At 40.1% G+C, this 14,424-nt stretch overlaps 2 protein-coding genes across 5 annotated transcripts in view; both read left to right on the top strand.

Moving 5' to 3' along the window:
• The window catches only part of ATR (ATR serine/threonine kinase), a 38,934-nt gene extending 32,990 nt beyond the window's left edge, over nucleotides 1-5,944 (top strand). The window contains exons 40-47 of the mRNA XM_054282447.1: nucleotides 6-206; nucleotides 522-665; nucleotides 1,426-1,576; nucleotides 2,253-2,409; nucleotides 2,535-2,688; nucleotides 3,579-3,730; nucleotides 3,974-4,079; nucleotides 5,382-5,944. Of these exons, the coding sequence (XP_054138422.1) occupies nucleotides 6-206; nucleotides 522-665; nucleotides 1,426-1,576; nucleotides 2,253-2,409; nucleotides 2,535-2,688; nucleotides 3,579-3,730; nucleotides 3,974-4,079; nucleotides 5,382-5,555 (1,239 nt within the window). The 3' untranslated portion in view covers nucleotides 5,556-5,944. The remainder of the gene's footprint in view (nucleotides 1-5; nucleotides 207-521; nucleotides 666-1,425; nucleotides 1,577-2,252; nucleotides 2,410-2,534; nucleotides 2,689-3,578; nucleotides 3,731-3,973; nucleotides 4,080-5,381) is intronic.
• Nucleotides 5,945-7,285: 1,341 nt separating this feature from the next.
• Nucleotides 7,286-14,424, top strand: part of XRN1 (5'-3' exoribonuclease 1) — a 39,110-nt gene continuing 31,971 nt past the window's right edge. For all 4 annotated transcript variants that reach the window (XM_054282284.1, XM_054282283.1, XM_054282285.1 and 1 more), the window contains exons 1-6: nucleotides 7,286-7,365; nucleotides 9,980-10,212; nucleotides 11,498-11,595; nucleotides 11,935-12,044; nucleotides 12,146-12,256; nucleotides 12,482-12,564. In XM_054282284.1, coding sequence (XP_054138259.1) covers nucleotides 7,291-7,365; nucleotides 9,980-10,212; nucleotides 11,498-11,595; nucleotides 11,935-12,044; nucleotides 12,146-12,256; nucleotides 12,482-12,564 — 710 coding nt within the window. In that variant the 5' untranslated portion in view covers nucleotides 7,286-7,290. The remainder of the gene's footprint in view (nucleotides 7,366-9,979; nucleotides 10,213-11,497; nucleotides 11,596-11,934; nucleotides 12,045-12,145; nucleotides 12,257-12,481; nucleotides 12,565-14,424) is intronic.

Raw genomic sequence — 14,424 nt, 5'->3', positions numbered from 1 at the left:
CCAAGGTTGATGGAAACAACTCAACATTAAGCATGAGTATTCATTTCAAAACACTGAAAAGATTAGTAGAAGAGTCCACCTTCAGTGAAATTCTCATTCCCTTGCAGTCTGTAATGATACCAACTCTTCCCTCAATTCCTGGTACCCATGCTAACCATGACCCTTTCCCTGGCTGCTGGGCCTACATTGCAGGCTTTGATGATGCGGTAAGGCTCTAACTGTCACCTGCTTTTTCACTTCAAGTTCAACAAACATAGCTGCAAATACATCTCTGTTCTCTAGAAATGGGAGGAGGAAGTAGGAAATTCCATAATTACTTCTGTGGAAGCTGAGTGGCTTCTGCCACAGCAGCCTGAGGGAGCTGTGGCCCCTTGGCATCAGATAAAGATTTGGTCTGAGGTTAATGTGCTGCAGCAGCATGGAAGTGCTAACACAGTTGGTTACAGTGGTTTATTACAATTACACACTTTATTTTGGGTAATCTGGTACAGATGTTACTAAAAAAGTTCTTTTTTCTTTAGGTAGAAATTCTTGCCTCGCTTCAAAAGCCAAAAAAGATCACCTTGAAAGGTTCAGATGGGAAATCCTACATTATGATGTGCAAGCCAAAAGATGATCTGAGAAAAGACTGTCGGCTCATGGAATTCAACTCCCTTATTAATAAGGTTAGATGAATGAGACAATCAGGTGCATTATACTTACTGACCAGAACAGAACACTGAGCTATTTAACAAAAAAAGCCAATTTAGCTTTAGCAAAAAACCAGCCAAAAATTAGCTTTGGCAAAAAGAAGTCATACAGTATCAGTTGTAACTACAGTAACAATTGATACTGTATGACTTCTTACAGGCTTGTGAAAACAATAAGAAATTACAATATTCTGCCAAAACAATTGCTTATTCCAGCAAAAATAGACAGGACAGGTCAATTACAATAAATAAATATCTGCAGACTTTCTGCTGTCAAGCTTAGCATTTCTTGTTTAGTAATTTGTAATATATTTTATAAAACAGAGGTAAATTAATTTTTTCATACCTAAGTGTTGTCATACCTCTTATTTTACTTCTGTTTTGTTTTTCAGCAATATACTTAAGGTTAAGGTACCATGTCCTCTGTGAGGTTAAAGCAAATGACAGCATCTCTGAAACACTAAAAGATTTATTTCAAATACTGCTTTTAATGGATTTAAGCCATGTACAAGTTTTACAATTTGACTATTTTATTGCAAAATCATTTTTTTTTAATTTACTTTGGCGAACAGATGCACATTTTGCTTTCATTTGACCTACTGCAGACTGTGAAGCTTAGATTTGTAAATTGTAGATTGTGTGATTAGAAAGTAGTTATAGATAGAATGTAAATGCTATAGATCCATTTTGATCCTATCTGTGTTCAGTGTTAATCTCATTTTCCTTTTGTGAATAGTGCTTAAGAAAAGATGCAGAGTCCCGTAGGCGAGAGCTCCACATCCGCACCTACGCAGTGATTCCATTAAATGATGAATGTGGCATAATTGAGTGGGTGAATAACACTGCTGGTCTAAGAAATATCCTGATAAAACTTTATAAGGAAAAAGGTAAAGAAATATATTAGAATATAGTAAAAGTTTTTAGATATTTTTAATGGGCTTGTATCTTTTTAAGGAAATGAAGCAAATGGCAGAAGTCAGGCTAAATTCTAGGAAGATGTAGTCACATGTATTTTTATCTATCAGCAATGTATTATTATTCATATGTGTGGTAGACTTTTGCTCTTAAATGGAAGAGAGTTGGAGCTTGGAATGAACTAGTTCCTTACAAGTACTGATACCACAGGCATCTTAATACTTTCCTACATACAGTGATGTAAATTGTTTCAGCAGCATGGGGATGTGCAGCACTGAATAATAAAAAATACTTGAACTTTTTCTCTAGATTTGATTTGCTATTTTTCATTTCTGTTACATTTATGTGAGATAATTAAGATAATATACAATTGAATCAAGGTTAGGAATACAGCAGCTTTACAGAGAAAATATCAGATTTCTTTTGAATTTCTTGTTAACAGAGCTGCTTTCTGATCAGTGCAATAAAAGTTTGGGGAAGAACTTCCCTGTACCCCACAACCAACATGGTTTATACATTATTTTTCATTTGATCATTTATTTCAACTTTACGGAGACATTTATTTTCTTTAAATTATCATATTGTAATAGTACATGTAAGGTTTTGTATTTGGGGATTCTTCTGCCTAACTGAGGAAGTCTGTTGCAGGTATCTATATGACTGGGAAAGAACTGCGGCAGCACATGCTTCCCAAGTCAGCACCTTTGGCTGAAAAGCTGAAAATGTTCAAAGAAGTCCTCTTGCCTCGTCACCCTCCTCTCTTTCATGAATGGTTTCTTAGAACATTTCCTGACCCTACTTCATGGTGAGTGACTGGGTTGGGTCAGCTCAAGAACATTCAGTTTGTGTATTTCCCTAAGAGTTAATGGCAGCCCAGGATGAGGCAGCAGAGGTGAGCAGTGCCTCAGAGCTGCCTGCTGTGTCTCCCAGGTACAACAGCAGGTCAGCCTACTGCCGCTCCGTTGCCGTCATGTCCATGGTGGGCTACATCCTGGGGCTGGGCGACCGCCACGGCGAGAACATCTTGTTTGACTCCTTCACTGGGGAGTGTGTGCACGTGGATTTCAACTGCCTTTTCAACAAGGTGAGAAATGCCACTTGCTGAATGTGCTCTGTATATTGTATGCATATAAGTTATAAATTTCTGCTGTCTCGAGGTTTTTTTCAAGTTTTTACTTTAACATATCCATTGTGTTCTTTGTCTCACTTTGTCTTTTATTTATATCCCAAAAAAGCCTGGGATGTGATAGTTCTATGTGCTGCATTCGATGAAAACCACCTTTTTGATTTAGCCAGTATCTGATGACCTGATGTGGATACAGCCCAAATTTTAGACTGTTCATATTTTGTGACTCTCCTCTCTCCACTATCACCCTCCAAACAAAACTGTAATTGCTACATTCAGAATTCTGCTGCTGTGGAGAATTTCTTGTTCTCTCTCAAACAAATTCAGCACAAAAATTGCAACAGTTCTGTAAAACAAACAGCAGAAATTGTGGCCAGATTGGGATTTGGAGATTTGGTGTTCCAGTTGAAAGATGTTTTTGGTGTGGGACATGTGGCCTTTTTAATTCTGATACATGAGATAGAAATATTGTTAGGTTATTTCTTCTGGTTTCTTTTTAGTAAGTCTAAATTGTCCTATATAACAATTTTTTAAAATGTTTTTAAGCTAACTTGCATATTATAAAAGTTAGCATTTTGCAATGAGACTACAGACCATAAATATATATTTAAGAATGAAATTTTATACCCTGCATTAGTGTGTTAAAACAGAGGATAAGAGGTTGTTTGGATGTTACCTTTTAATCACTGTCATTTACCCTTATCTGAGTAGGACTGTGATCAAACATCTCTTGCCAGCTAGAAAACTGCCACTGACAAACTGGAGGAAAAAAGCTAAAGCCAGAGCAAATGTTGCTCTTTAATAATGCTTAAAACACTTAGGGCATCCCTTTTTTCCCCAATGTAAAGGGAGAAACTTTTGAAGTCCCGGAGATCGTTCCTTTCCGCCTCACCCACAACATGGTTAACGGCATGGGCCCCATGGGCACGGAGGGGCTGTTCCGCAGAGCCTGCGAGGTCACCCTGAGGCTGATGCGAGATCAGAGGGAGCCTCTGATGAGGTATGGCCGCTGCTTTTGTGCAAACTCCTCAAAGCTGGCTGTAGTGTAAATGTGTGCAACAGTAACTGCTGGGGAATGTGCCAGTTCCAGCATGGGCCTGTCCTGCAGCTGACTCTCACCATGGCATGGAGCTCAGTATAAAGCAGTAGAAATATTCAGCACTAACTACTGACAGTGTTTGTGTTTTGGAAATTAAATGTATTTTATGTATCATATCCTTTTCTAATTTTTTTATTTATTTAGTGTCTTAAAGACTTTTCTCCATGATCCTCTTGTGGAATGGAGTAAACCTGTTAAAGGGAATACAAAAGCCCAGGTGAATGAAACTGGAGAAGTTGTCAATGAAAAGGTGAGTTTAAAACAAACACAACCTAAAGTATTCAAACATCAAATATCCATTATTGTTACAAATTACATATTTCCTAATTGAAACTTCATCTTTTTTTTTCTTCCATTTAAAAATTTCTCTGGTTGTTCTTTGTTATCTCTCTGTTCATAATTTTTATCTATAAAGAGATTCTTTTAAACTGATAAAAAATGTAATTTATCTACTAAAGAACCAAACAAAAAAGACTGTAATTCTCTTGTTGGTATTACTGAATCAAGGACAACATCAGCAGAAGCAATGGATCTTGTTACCCCTCATTGCAGAGTCCTCCAGATTTACAGTGATGGTAACATCTGGAGTCCTTTCCATGTGTATTTTTATGCTTTTCCTGAGTGGACATTTATTATTGAATAAATATGTGCCTTGGTACATATAAATAATTATGTGATTAAAATTAAGATTTCATACTGTTTCTTTATTAGCTGCTGCTGAAGACTGTATTATTGATCCAAAGTATAGCTTAATTTTTATTATCTTCCCTCTGTGCAAAATTTCTGATTTGTCCCTTTCTATTTTTTTTAAGGACTATTTAATGAAAATAAATGTGCAATAGCAGGCAATACTTAGGGAGCACTGACAAACACAACAGCTAAGATAAGGAAAAACTACATCATTGAAACTGTATGACAACAAAGAACTTACCTGGTCTATTTTAGCACAGAAAATCTCCTGGTCTTCAAACAGTTACTAACCAGACTATGTCTGCATTCTTTTACAAGAATTTTTTTTTACAAGACCACCCACATAATTGTATATGTTAACTGCTTCTCCTGGAGGAATGCCAATGTTATGCTTGAGCTTTAAAAGCAAATGTGTGAGTGTAATTGGTATGAACTAGCAACTCCAGTGGGCCTTGGAACAGCTCATTTTGAGATGCTCAAATTTTAACCTAAATTTTCCAGGCTTAAATTTTAACCAGCATTCCAGGAACAAGGCTAGGAAAATGTTGCATTTATTTGAAATTAATTGTATGCAATAAAGCTTTCTAACAATTCCCAAATATAAAGATATAGCTCTTTCAGTCTCCTTTGGTAACTTTAAACTGTAAAAATGTAAGGCAAAAGTTATAGCTTGACCATCAATATATCCATTCTGGAGAATTGTTCATAAAAGTGAGTAGCCTGTGTTTTCAGTGTAGCTGGTATAGGCATCTGGATTTTGTATTAAATTATAATATGATTTCAAACACATCCTAAGAAATACTGTTTATATTTTGAGAAGTGGAAGTTCATGAATAGTACAATTTTTTTTTCTTCCTTCCAGGCCAAAACCCATGTCCTTGATATAGAGCAACGGCTGCAAGGTGTCATTAAGACTAGGAACAGAATCAAAGGATTACCTTTATCTATTGAAGGGCATGTTCACTACCTCATTCAAGAAGCAAGTGATGACAACCTGCTCTGCCAGATGTACATGGGCTGGGCTCCATATATGTGATATTTGTTCCCTTTGGAACGGTACCATCCACAAGTGCTGAAGCTATAATATTGTTGGGAAGGAATCAGCCAGTGGTACCTGGTTACTTCTGTTGATTTTTGGCTGCAAGGAGAAGAACAGGTTTATGGTCTTCCAAAATCTGTGTAAAATGTACAGTGCCCTTGCAAGGATGCTATGAATGCAGATGTGTAAGGTGCAAGGACTTACCTTTTGAACACACACAGAAGGCAGTACATAAGAACTGCTTAAAAATTAGACTATGCAAGGCTCTGACTATATGAAAGATTTTCATGATGTTGACAGATGCACTATAAAGTACTGTATATTTTTGTAAACACGTTTCTCATTTGGTTTAGATTAGAAAATAAAACAATGAAGTTTAATACTGATAGGATGTAAAGTGGTTATTTCAACTTTTCTACTCATATACAGAAGGGCTTTCTAAAAATTATTAGTATTTCTTTCTAGCAGTAGAAAGAAATACTAATAATTCAACTTTCTTCCATGTTGCCTGGCTATCTCTAGGAAAGCTTTTGGGATCTTAAATCTTAGCATGAGTAAACTGGTAAAGTGTTTCCATGTTCTGAACCTGTTTCCTTAGCCCTTGAGTGCTAAAAACCCTCCTGGAGGACAAGGCACAAAGCTGAGAGATGGAGGGACCCTGGCAGTGTGGCTGTGAGGCCAGGCCAGCCGGCAGGTGGTTGGAGCTGTGACTGTAACATCCCTGGAGGCTCCTGAGAGCCTTGCTCTGCCCCTCTTCCTCCCCTGGAACAAGCACAGCTCTAGGGGTGTTTTTCAGATTCCATTTCAAAAAATGTGTTTTAGCACAGGGGGTAGACTAAAATATAGTTGAAAGGCAAATGCTATCTTACATAAGTGCTTGCTTTCTAGGCATCCAAATTGTAGGGAAATGAGGGGCGGGGGGAAATAGGGAAAATTATACCCTTTTAACCTACAGTAGGCTATCATTAGAATTTTTGTACAGTGGTTTTGTTTCTGCTATTCTGAGAGACAAAGAGTGCTGTTAGGTTTTGAACACAGGCTCACACGGTGGTGTGACACTCGAGAGTTTCTTCGGTTCAGCTGAAATCCAGAGGTTTGGAAAAGTAAAATAACAGGTTTGCAACCGCTTCTAGGGCGTTTTTTTCCCTATCTAATAGGTAATCTAGAAGTGTTGTCACTGTCCCATAAACGTGACGAGTTTTCCTAGTAAAATACTTGGAACATACAGTAATCTTTTCCGGTGTTGTGTCTGAGTGCTGACGTTGTTTTTCCCAGTTTTTATCAGTTTATGGGAGCGCAGAGAGCCGCCCGGGGAGCTGTTGCAGCGGGCGTTGCCACCGCGCGGGTTGAGCAGAGCTGCTGCCCGGGGCGGGGGGACGGGGCCCGGGCTGGGGCAGGGCAAGGCAGGGCAAGGCAGGGCACGGGGGTCCCGCGTGTTCGCCGCGCTCCAGGCCCTGCGTGCCGGCGGCGGTGGTGAGGCAGCCGAGTGGTGGGAGCCCCCCCGGGCCCGCCCCGCTCCCGCCCCGCTCCCGCCCCGCTCCCGCCCCGCTCCCGCCCCGCTCCCGCCCCGCCGCGGCCGGGCCCGCCCCGCTCCGGCGCCGCTCTGTGCCCGCTCGCTGTCGGTGGTGCGGGCGCTCGGCCGCTGTCAGCGCGGCGCGCCGGAAGGAGGGCGGAGCGCGGCCCGCCGTGTTTGGTTCCGGCGGGGCTGTGAGGGCGGCGGGGAGCTGTGGCCATGGGGGTCCCCAAGTTCTACCGGTGGATCTCGGAGCGGTACCCCTGCCTCAGCCAGGTGCTGAAGGAGCATCAGGTGAGCTGCGGGCGGAGCGGCGCTGCCTGACAGCGGCCGGCCCCGGGGGTTCCTGCCCCGGCCCCTCGGCGGGATGAGGGAGGGGGACGAGGGGCCGGGCCTCGTTCCCGGCCGGCCCTGCGGGACCGAGTCCCGTCCCAGGCCGGCTCGCCCACAGCCGGGGCGGCGCAGGGGGGCGGCTGCGGCTCAGCGGGAGCGGCCGAAAGTGGTGGGACGGCGGTGGGCGATCGCTGGGAAGCGGGCGAGGCGTTCGGTGCCCCCTGGCAGCCCGTCTGTCCGGGCCGAGTCCCCCGCTGGCGGGCAGAGGTGCCCGGAGCCCGCGGCTGGGGGCCGGCGGTGCTTTCAGCAGTCCCGGACCCGGAGTGCCCCGTTCCCCCGGGGAATGGCCGGCCCGCGGCGGCTCCCGGCCCGGGGCTGCCCCGCCGGGCTCTCTCCCCTCGCTCTGAGTGCCCTCGGCAACACTCGCGGGGAGCCCAAGGTCGGAGTTTGCTCCTTGTTGGGCTCAGAAAAGTTCCAGCTGCCGACGGCCAATGGCGCGGTAATGACGAGGGACAGGTTTTACAGCTCGGCTGCGTTTCCTTGTTGTTGCCTGCGTCGGACAGTTTGTGTTAGCAGCTGAACCGGGAAGTGTGTTCAAGCCTGGGAAACGAAAGCCGTAAATCATACTTCTAACAGTTGGACCAAGACATCATCTTTTCAGAGATACCATGTTTGGTACCTGTTGGATACAAGTGCTTCTAATTATAATTTTCAGCTGGTGTCACAGATGTGGTTTTGTAGATTGAATAAGGATGGTCTGAGATAGGTGATAATTGAGACTGTGTTTGAATATTGATACGTTTTCCCTAAACACCTGTGATTTTTAAAGATTAAATAGCTGTTGTGTCAGTGTAACTAAGATGCCCAGCTCAAGTGATTCCCAGCTTGCATGTTGGCTTTACCTGCTAGTTTTAAAGCAGTTTTTTAAAGCTTAGGTCTTTGCTTGTGATCTGTTGGCCTTCTCTGAAGTGTCTAAAGCTATCTGTGTAGCAGGGCAGCAGCAGTTTATGCTGCCCTTTCTGCTGTTTCCTTAGAAGCCTGGGCTGCTCACACATCTTTAAACTTGTGCTGAGGAACTGTGGCAAGCTGAGGAGGCAGCAGTGTCTGCTCTAACCAGGGGATTGGCAGCAAGGGGTGCTACCCTTGATGCCTTTTGAAAAAGGCAGTTAGAGCTCTTAAGGTAAACAGTAAACATGACTGAACCCTTCCAGGTCACTTGAATATACAAACTGACACATATTGGCATCTAGATTATATGTTAAGAGTAGAAAAAACAAAACCAAACCAACAAATTGAAGGGCCTATCTATGTAAAACAGCATTATTATTAAATCATAGCTGTGCTTCTTGAAGAAAGCATAGGACCTTTTATGTCTGTTGTTTCCATGTAAAAGCTTTAGTTTTTGTCTCTTTAAAATGCTGCCTGTGCACTGCCCTGCTCACTTATCTGAAAGCATGGAGAGCAGTTTGGTTACTGAGTTTAACCATTCTAAAGATCATGATGTGCAACAGCAGACTAGTTACAGCAGTTGAGTGGGGATCATTCCTGATCCTGCCTCGAATTTCTTCTCTTCACCATTTCCTCTTTCTAAGACAGTTACATTTCTCTTGCATCTGGAGGATAAATGCGAGCTCAACCAGGTGACTTTAATGATGTGTCAGCAGCCGTGCTATAGAAAACCGTAACAAGCTGGCAGTGCCTTTTCCTGGGTGTGATGATGGGGGGATTTTGTGAACAGTTTTACTGGGGGATTAGGGAATAGATTTGTTTAATGTCAGTTGCTCTTGTGGTGCATTTTGGTGACACTGAGGTAGTACTGACCCCTTTGTGTCATACATTTACCAGTGTTTGTTCTCTGTATGTTGCTTGTGTACATTTGGGAAGGCTTTCTTTTTCCTTTAAAAGAAAGTGTACCTGCTGTAGGTAAGGCTGTTAGAAGAGCAGAGGACTAGATGGAAAAAGAATGTCTGTTTGGAAAGTCTGGGTAAGAAATGTATATTGTTATTGCCCACTCCCTGCTTTTGGTGCTGATTTCCACTCTCCGGACTCAAAGATGCTCACAACCATAGCTGAAGAGACAGCGTGCAGTAGTTGGGGTAGGAGCTGCTGAACAGGGGGAGAACTCTAAAGGTTCTAAACCAGCTTTGCTTGGAAATATTGTTGGAAATTGCATACTCCATTTTTATTGTTTGTAGTGCAGCTATGAAAGTTTGAATCGGTTAAATGTGCAGGCTTACAAAAAAGAAGAAAAAATCTTCCTGAAAACAGTGGTTTTGGTTTGCTTTTCCATTTTACAATGTAGAAGATAGTCTGAGCAAAGGGACAAAAGTCCTGAGGTTCCAGGATAAGAAACAGCCAGGATAAAGAAGGAATCTGTTCAGCTGACTTGGCTCACTGAGGACAATCATAGTAACAGATTGCATGTGCAGGCAAACCCAGATACTCTCACTCTGCCTGTTGGTGTGCCGGGGGTTCCACAGAGGTCTTCCCACCTCAGCTCATTTGCAGAGTGCTCTCAGGTGTGCCTTGGGCAGTGCCTGCATTCACCAAGTGGTGCTAACTGTGGCATTTGTAGATTCCAGAATTTGACAACTTGTACCTGGACATGAATGGCATTATACATCAGTGTTCACATCCAAATGATGACGATGTCCACTTCAGAATCTCAGAAGATAAGATTTTTGCCAATATTTTTCACTATTTGGAAGTACTGTTTCGCATTATTAAACCAAGGAAGGTTTTCTTCATGGCAGTTGATGGAGTAGCTCCAAGAGCAAAAATGAATCAGCAGCGTGGGAGACGTTTTAGGTAAGATCATCGGTGCTGACTCTGTCTTGAGAATAGTAAACACCTAAAAGAACCCATTTACTGAAATGTGTGCCATGCAAAGTAAGAGAGATGGTGAGTGCTTGTGCCCTTGACAGTAGTTTTAATTGAATGAGGGTAACTACCTGTAAAATGTTAAAATCAGGATTCCAAAAGGAAAGCTTGCTTGTTATGTAAATTTTTCTCTGTGTATGTGGCACTTAGTGACAAAGGGAGCTTTTTCTTACGGAATTTTCTGTAAAACAGCTCTGCAGTGGAGCTCTTTCAGATGTTTCCAAATGCTTCAGAACCTGTGAGAGTCTTTGATATTTATGAATGCTAGTTCTAGATATGCCTGTTTGGTAACTGTAGTGGAAGTCATAGAAAAAATCAAGTTTCTAATGAAACTGATTTCCAATTAATACCAGTTACCAAGCTAGCTCAGATAACAGAGCTACAAGTACATTAAGAATTGCACTAATATTTTGGGAGATTTGGAAGCTTTTTAAAGATTGCTATAAGGAAAAATAGCCAGTGGTCTGACAGTACCAGGATGGTGAGTGAAATGCAGCATCAACAAGCTGCAGGAAAGGAACAAGAGAAAAGCAAGGGAATTTTTTTTGTGATTTGGTTTTTGATGTAATTTTTTCTTTAAGGAATAAAGGAGGTTGAGAGGAAGCAGAGATTAAGAGTTCTAAATAGAAAATTGTAGCAGAATTGAGAGCCAGACAAAAACCAAAGACTTTGGTGGGTATTTTGTTTCTGGTTCAGAAATAAACCAGAAATAGGAAATTCTTGTCCAAGAAAGTCTAGCGTGATGTTTGTTAATTTCTCCATTACTGGGCATGGTAAATTGTTCACTCGTGACTCCCTTTTCCACACCTGCTGCTTTGTTTAACTTTTGTTAACTTTGTTTAACTCTGTTCAACAGCAGTTATTGTTCTGGGGTAGCATTTTCAGATGTTTGGATAACAAATATTCCTGTTGTTTCAACATTAATAACCATTCATTGTGATCAGCCATTGTATGATCACCTTGTTAATCTAAATGCTGACTGCATTTGAATAGTAACAGATTTTCACATTTCTATGAAAAAAGTGCTATTTTTAAGCCACTTAAGTTGTATCAGAAATAAGTCCAAACTATTCATATATTCATTTTTTCTCTTTTTTATTTATTAAGCACTCTAAGTATTCAACTATATTTTGTCAAAAAGCTGTACTAGGATATTAACATTTGAATAAGAAGATTTGTTCTCTACTCTCTCTCCAATGCTGTTTTGTTTTAGATCAGCAAAAGAGGCAGAGGACAAAATAAAAAAGGCATTGGAAAAGGGAGAAACTCTCCCTACAGAAGCCAGATTTGACTCCAACTGCATTACACCAGGTAAGAGAACTTGTTGATTATTTAAATTGTTTAAGGTTTGTCATCTGTATTTTGGTACTATTTTCCTATCTTTAGGCATGTGTTTTTACAAAATAGAAGGCACAATCAATAAAGGCTTAAGTAAGTTTGTACAAAAGTTTTTGTAACATTCAGTGGGGTTGGAATATTGTCTCATTCTAAAAATTTTTTAGATTACTATGTAAAAAATGAAATGTCTTAGGAAAGAAACCAGTCATCCCTTCATTTCTGGCAGAGGTTTTGTTTGTTGGCATTTTTTTAATACTTCTGATATGTAAATGCAAACTAGTGAAAAACTTAAACTTATGTTTCTGTTTTCAGGAACTGAATTCATGGCCAGATTGAATGAGCATCTTAAATATTTTGTAAATATGAAGATTTCCACAGACAAATCCTGGCAAGGAATAACAGTCTACTTATCAGGCCATGAGGTCATTATATTTTCTTATGATCCTATTTTAAATTCCTTGTATTTGTATAGGGTAATGCTTACTGCTGATTTTGTTGGTTTTTTTTTTGTTTTGGTGTCCAGACCCCAGGGGAAGGTGAGCATAAAATTATGGAGTTCATCAGATCAGAAAAAGCAAAGCCCCATCATGATCCAAACACAAGACACTGTCTCTATGGCTTAGATGCTGACTTGGTATGTGCAATTAAAATAATACAAACAAAAACAGGGATTTGTCAAATGTCTACATTTTTGATATCTTCCTAAGCTCATGGGATTTTAAAATGGTTTGAAACAAGCATGTCATTTTGTATTCCTGCCAACTTTTGAATTTGTAATGAAACCAAACATCAACATTTTTTTATTTAAGGTTTAAAAAAAATTAAAAAGTAAGATGTTTCTGGTATCTCTTTGTAATAGATAATGCTGGGATTAACAAGTCATGAGGCACACTTTGCGCTCTTAAGAGAAGAAGTCAGATTTGGTGGTAAAAAGGCTCAAAGGTGAATTGATTTAACTTTACTCTTATTTTATTTATGATGAAATTAAATCCAAAACATACTGGGTGACTAAAACAGGTGTGTGTGGTGATTTGGGTTTTCTTTTATTGATTGCATAGTAATTTATGAAGTCTAGTAATTTAATGAAACATAGTAATTTAGTTTATTCTTTGGGTTAGAGTAGTCATGAAATTAGAGGAATCAATGTGCTGAATTGTGCATTTCAATTGGTTTACATGAAAAAATGTATGCTGTGAGAACAGCTGATAAAAAAATCCTTTTAACTTTGGTGTGTTTTACTTTTTTCTTCATGTAATAATTGAGTAGCCTGGGCTCTATTGACATTTTTTCCATAACTGTGTTAGGCAGATATTAACTTTCAAAAATGTATATATATGTGTGCATATATGTGAGGTTTTTCAGTTATTCCTGAAGTAATACAGGAATAATTTATAACTGTTACTGGGGCTGGGTTCCTTCTTTGAAGAACTTTCAAGCGTATATTGGGTACATAAAGATAGAAAATGGGGGAGACACAAATAAATACTTCTGACAGTAAGGATAACACAGAATAAATCATAAATGTTTAGAGAAATGTGTAATTTTTGCTAATAAAGGAATATTTTATTGCCAAGGACAATATGATGAACATCAGAAATGTGCTTTCTTTTCAGTCTTTGTAGTCAACATTTCACTAATACTCGTGGGTAGTGTTGGCATGCAGCACTGCAATATTTTTAAAGACCTTACATCTAATCAAAGTGAAACCTTGGTTTTACCTTTGTCAAAAATAAAATAATGTAAAATAAGAGTGTGATTTACTTTTTGAAAGATTCATTAGGGAAAGTATGAAATCAAAGAGCAAAGTGTTATTTATTCCCTCCCCCCTCCCCCCAAGCATTGTTCCATGTTGTAATTTCTGAATAATTTGCTCATTACAAGAATTTACTTCTGTAAGTTACAGGAATTGCCTTCTGTCAATACTGTCACTTTTGTGGATACTTACAGTTCGAAATATGAAAATCCTAAAAATATCTACAGACTTATATCTCACCGTGAATGTTTTTATTGAGCGAAATTGCTTGGCTTATCAGGATTTCAAAGTCCAGTGCAATGAAGAGTAAGGGCAGAATGTCTCTAGAGCCTTATGGCATCAACCTGGTTGCCAAAGTTCTTTAATACCAATATGAAAATTGCATTTTAAAAATGGCAATTGATTGATTTAGAAGTCCAGTGTAGCTCAGAGTTTGTCTTTCATGAGTTTATCTGAAGGCTGCTATCACACACATGTTCCTTTTGGGATAATTTCTGAAATTTCCTCTTTATGTGTGAAGGTACAAATATTTATGCTGGTTTGTCATTGGGTTGTCTCAGCTAGTTACAGTATCTACAAGGTGAAATAGTCCTTTATTAATTGGAAACACATAATTTAGCTCATTAATCTTTTGGTGTAGGTGTTAACTGATTTGGGGCTAATGTTGGCTTAGGGTTTTTACAAGTAGTTTTAGTGAAGAGAAAAAGGGAAGGCAGAATATGTATTGGCTATGCCATAAACAAACAGTTGGTTTGTTGTTGTTCTAGTGCAGCATTGAAGCCATGAAATGATACATACAGAGCATATTTTCAAGTTGAGCATATTCATCTCTTACAAGAAGCATTTCAAATGACTGCAGATGTAACCCAGCTGGTTTAGATGGAAATTCTTGTACTCTGTTCTCATTCAGACTAGTTAGAAAATGCCCTAAAATGGTGAGGCTTGGTGCCAAGTTGGGCTGGTTTGTCTCTTTTTTGAGCAATGGGGTAAGGAAATAGGATTTAGGAAGTAGTTACTGCAGCTTGGAACTCCACACAGCTGTTCTCTAA

The sequence above is a fragment of the Melozone crissalis genome, unplaced genomic scaffold (assembly GCF_028551555.1).
Source record: "Melozone crissalis strain CALT ecotype California unplaced genomic scaffold, PUWL_Pcris_2 ptg000034l_1, whole genome shotgun sequence".
NCBI lineage: Eukaryota > Metazoa > Chordata > Aves > Passeriformes > Passerellidae > Melozone > Melozone crissalis.
This window is presented reverse-complemented; position numbering and strand designations above follow the sequence as displayed.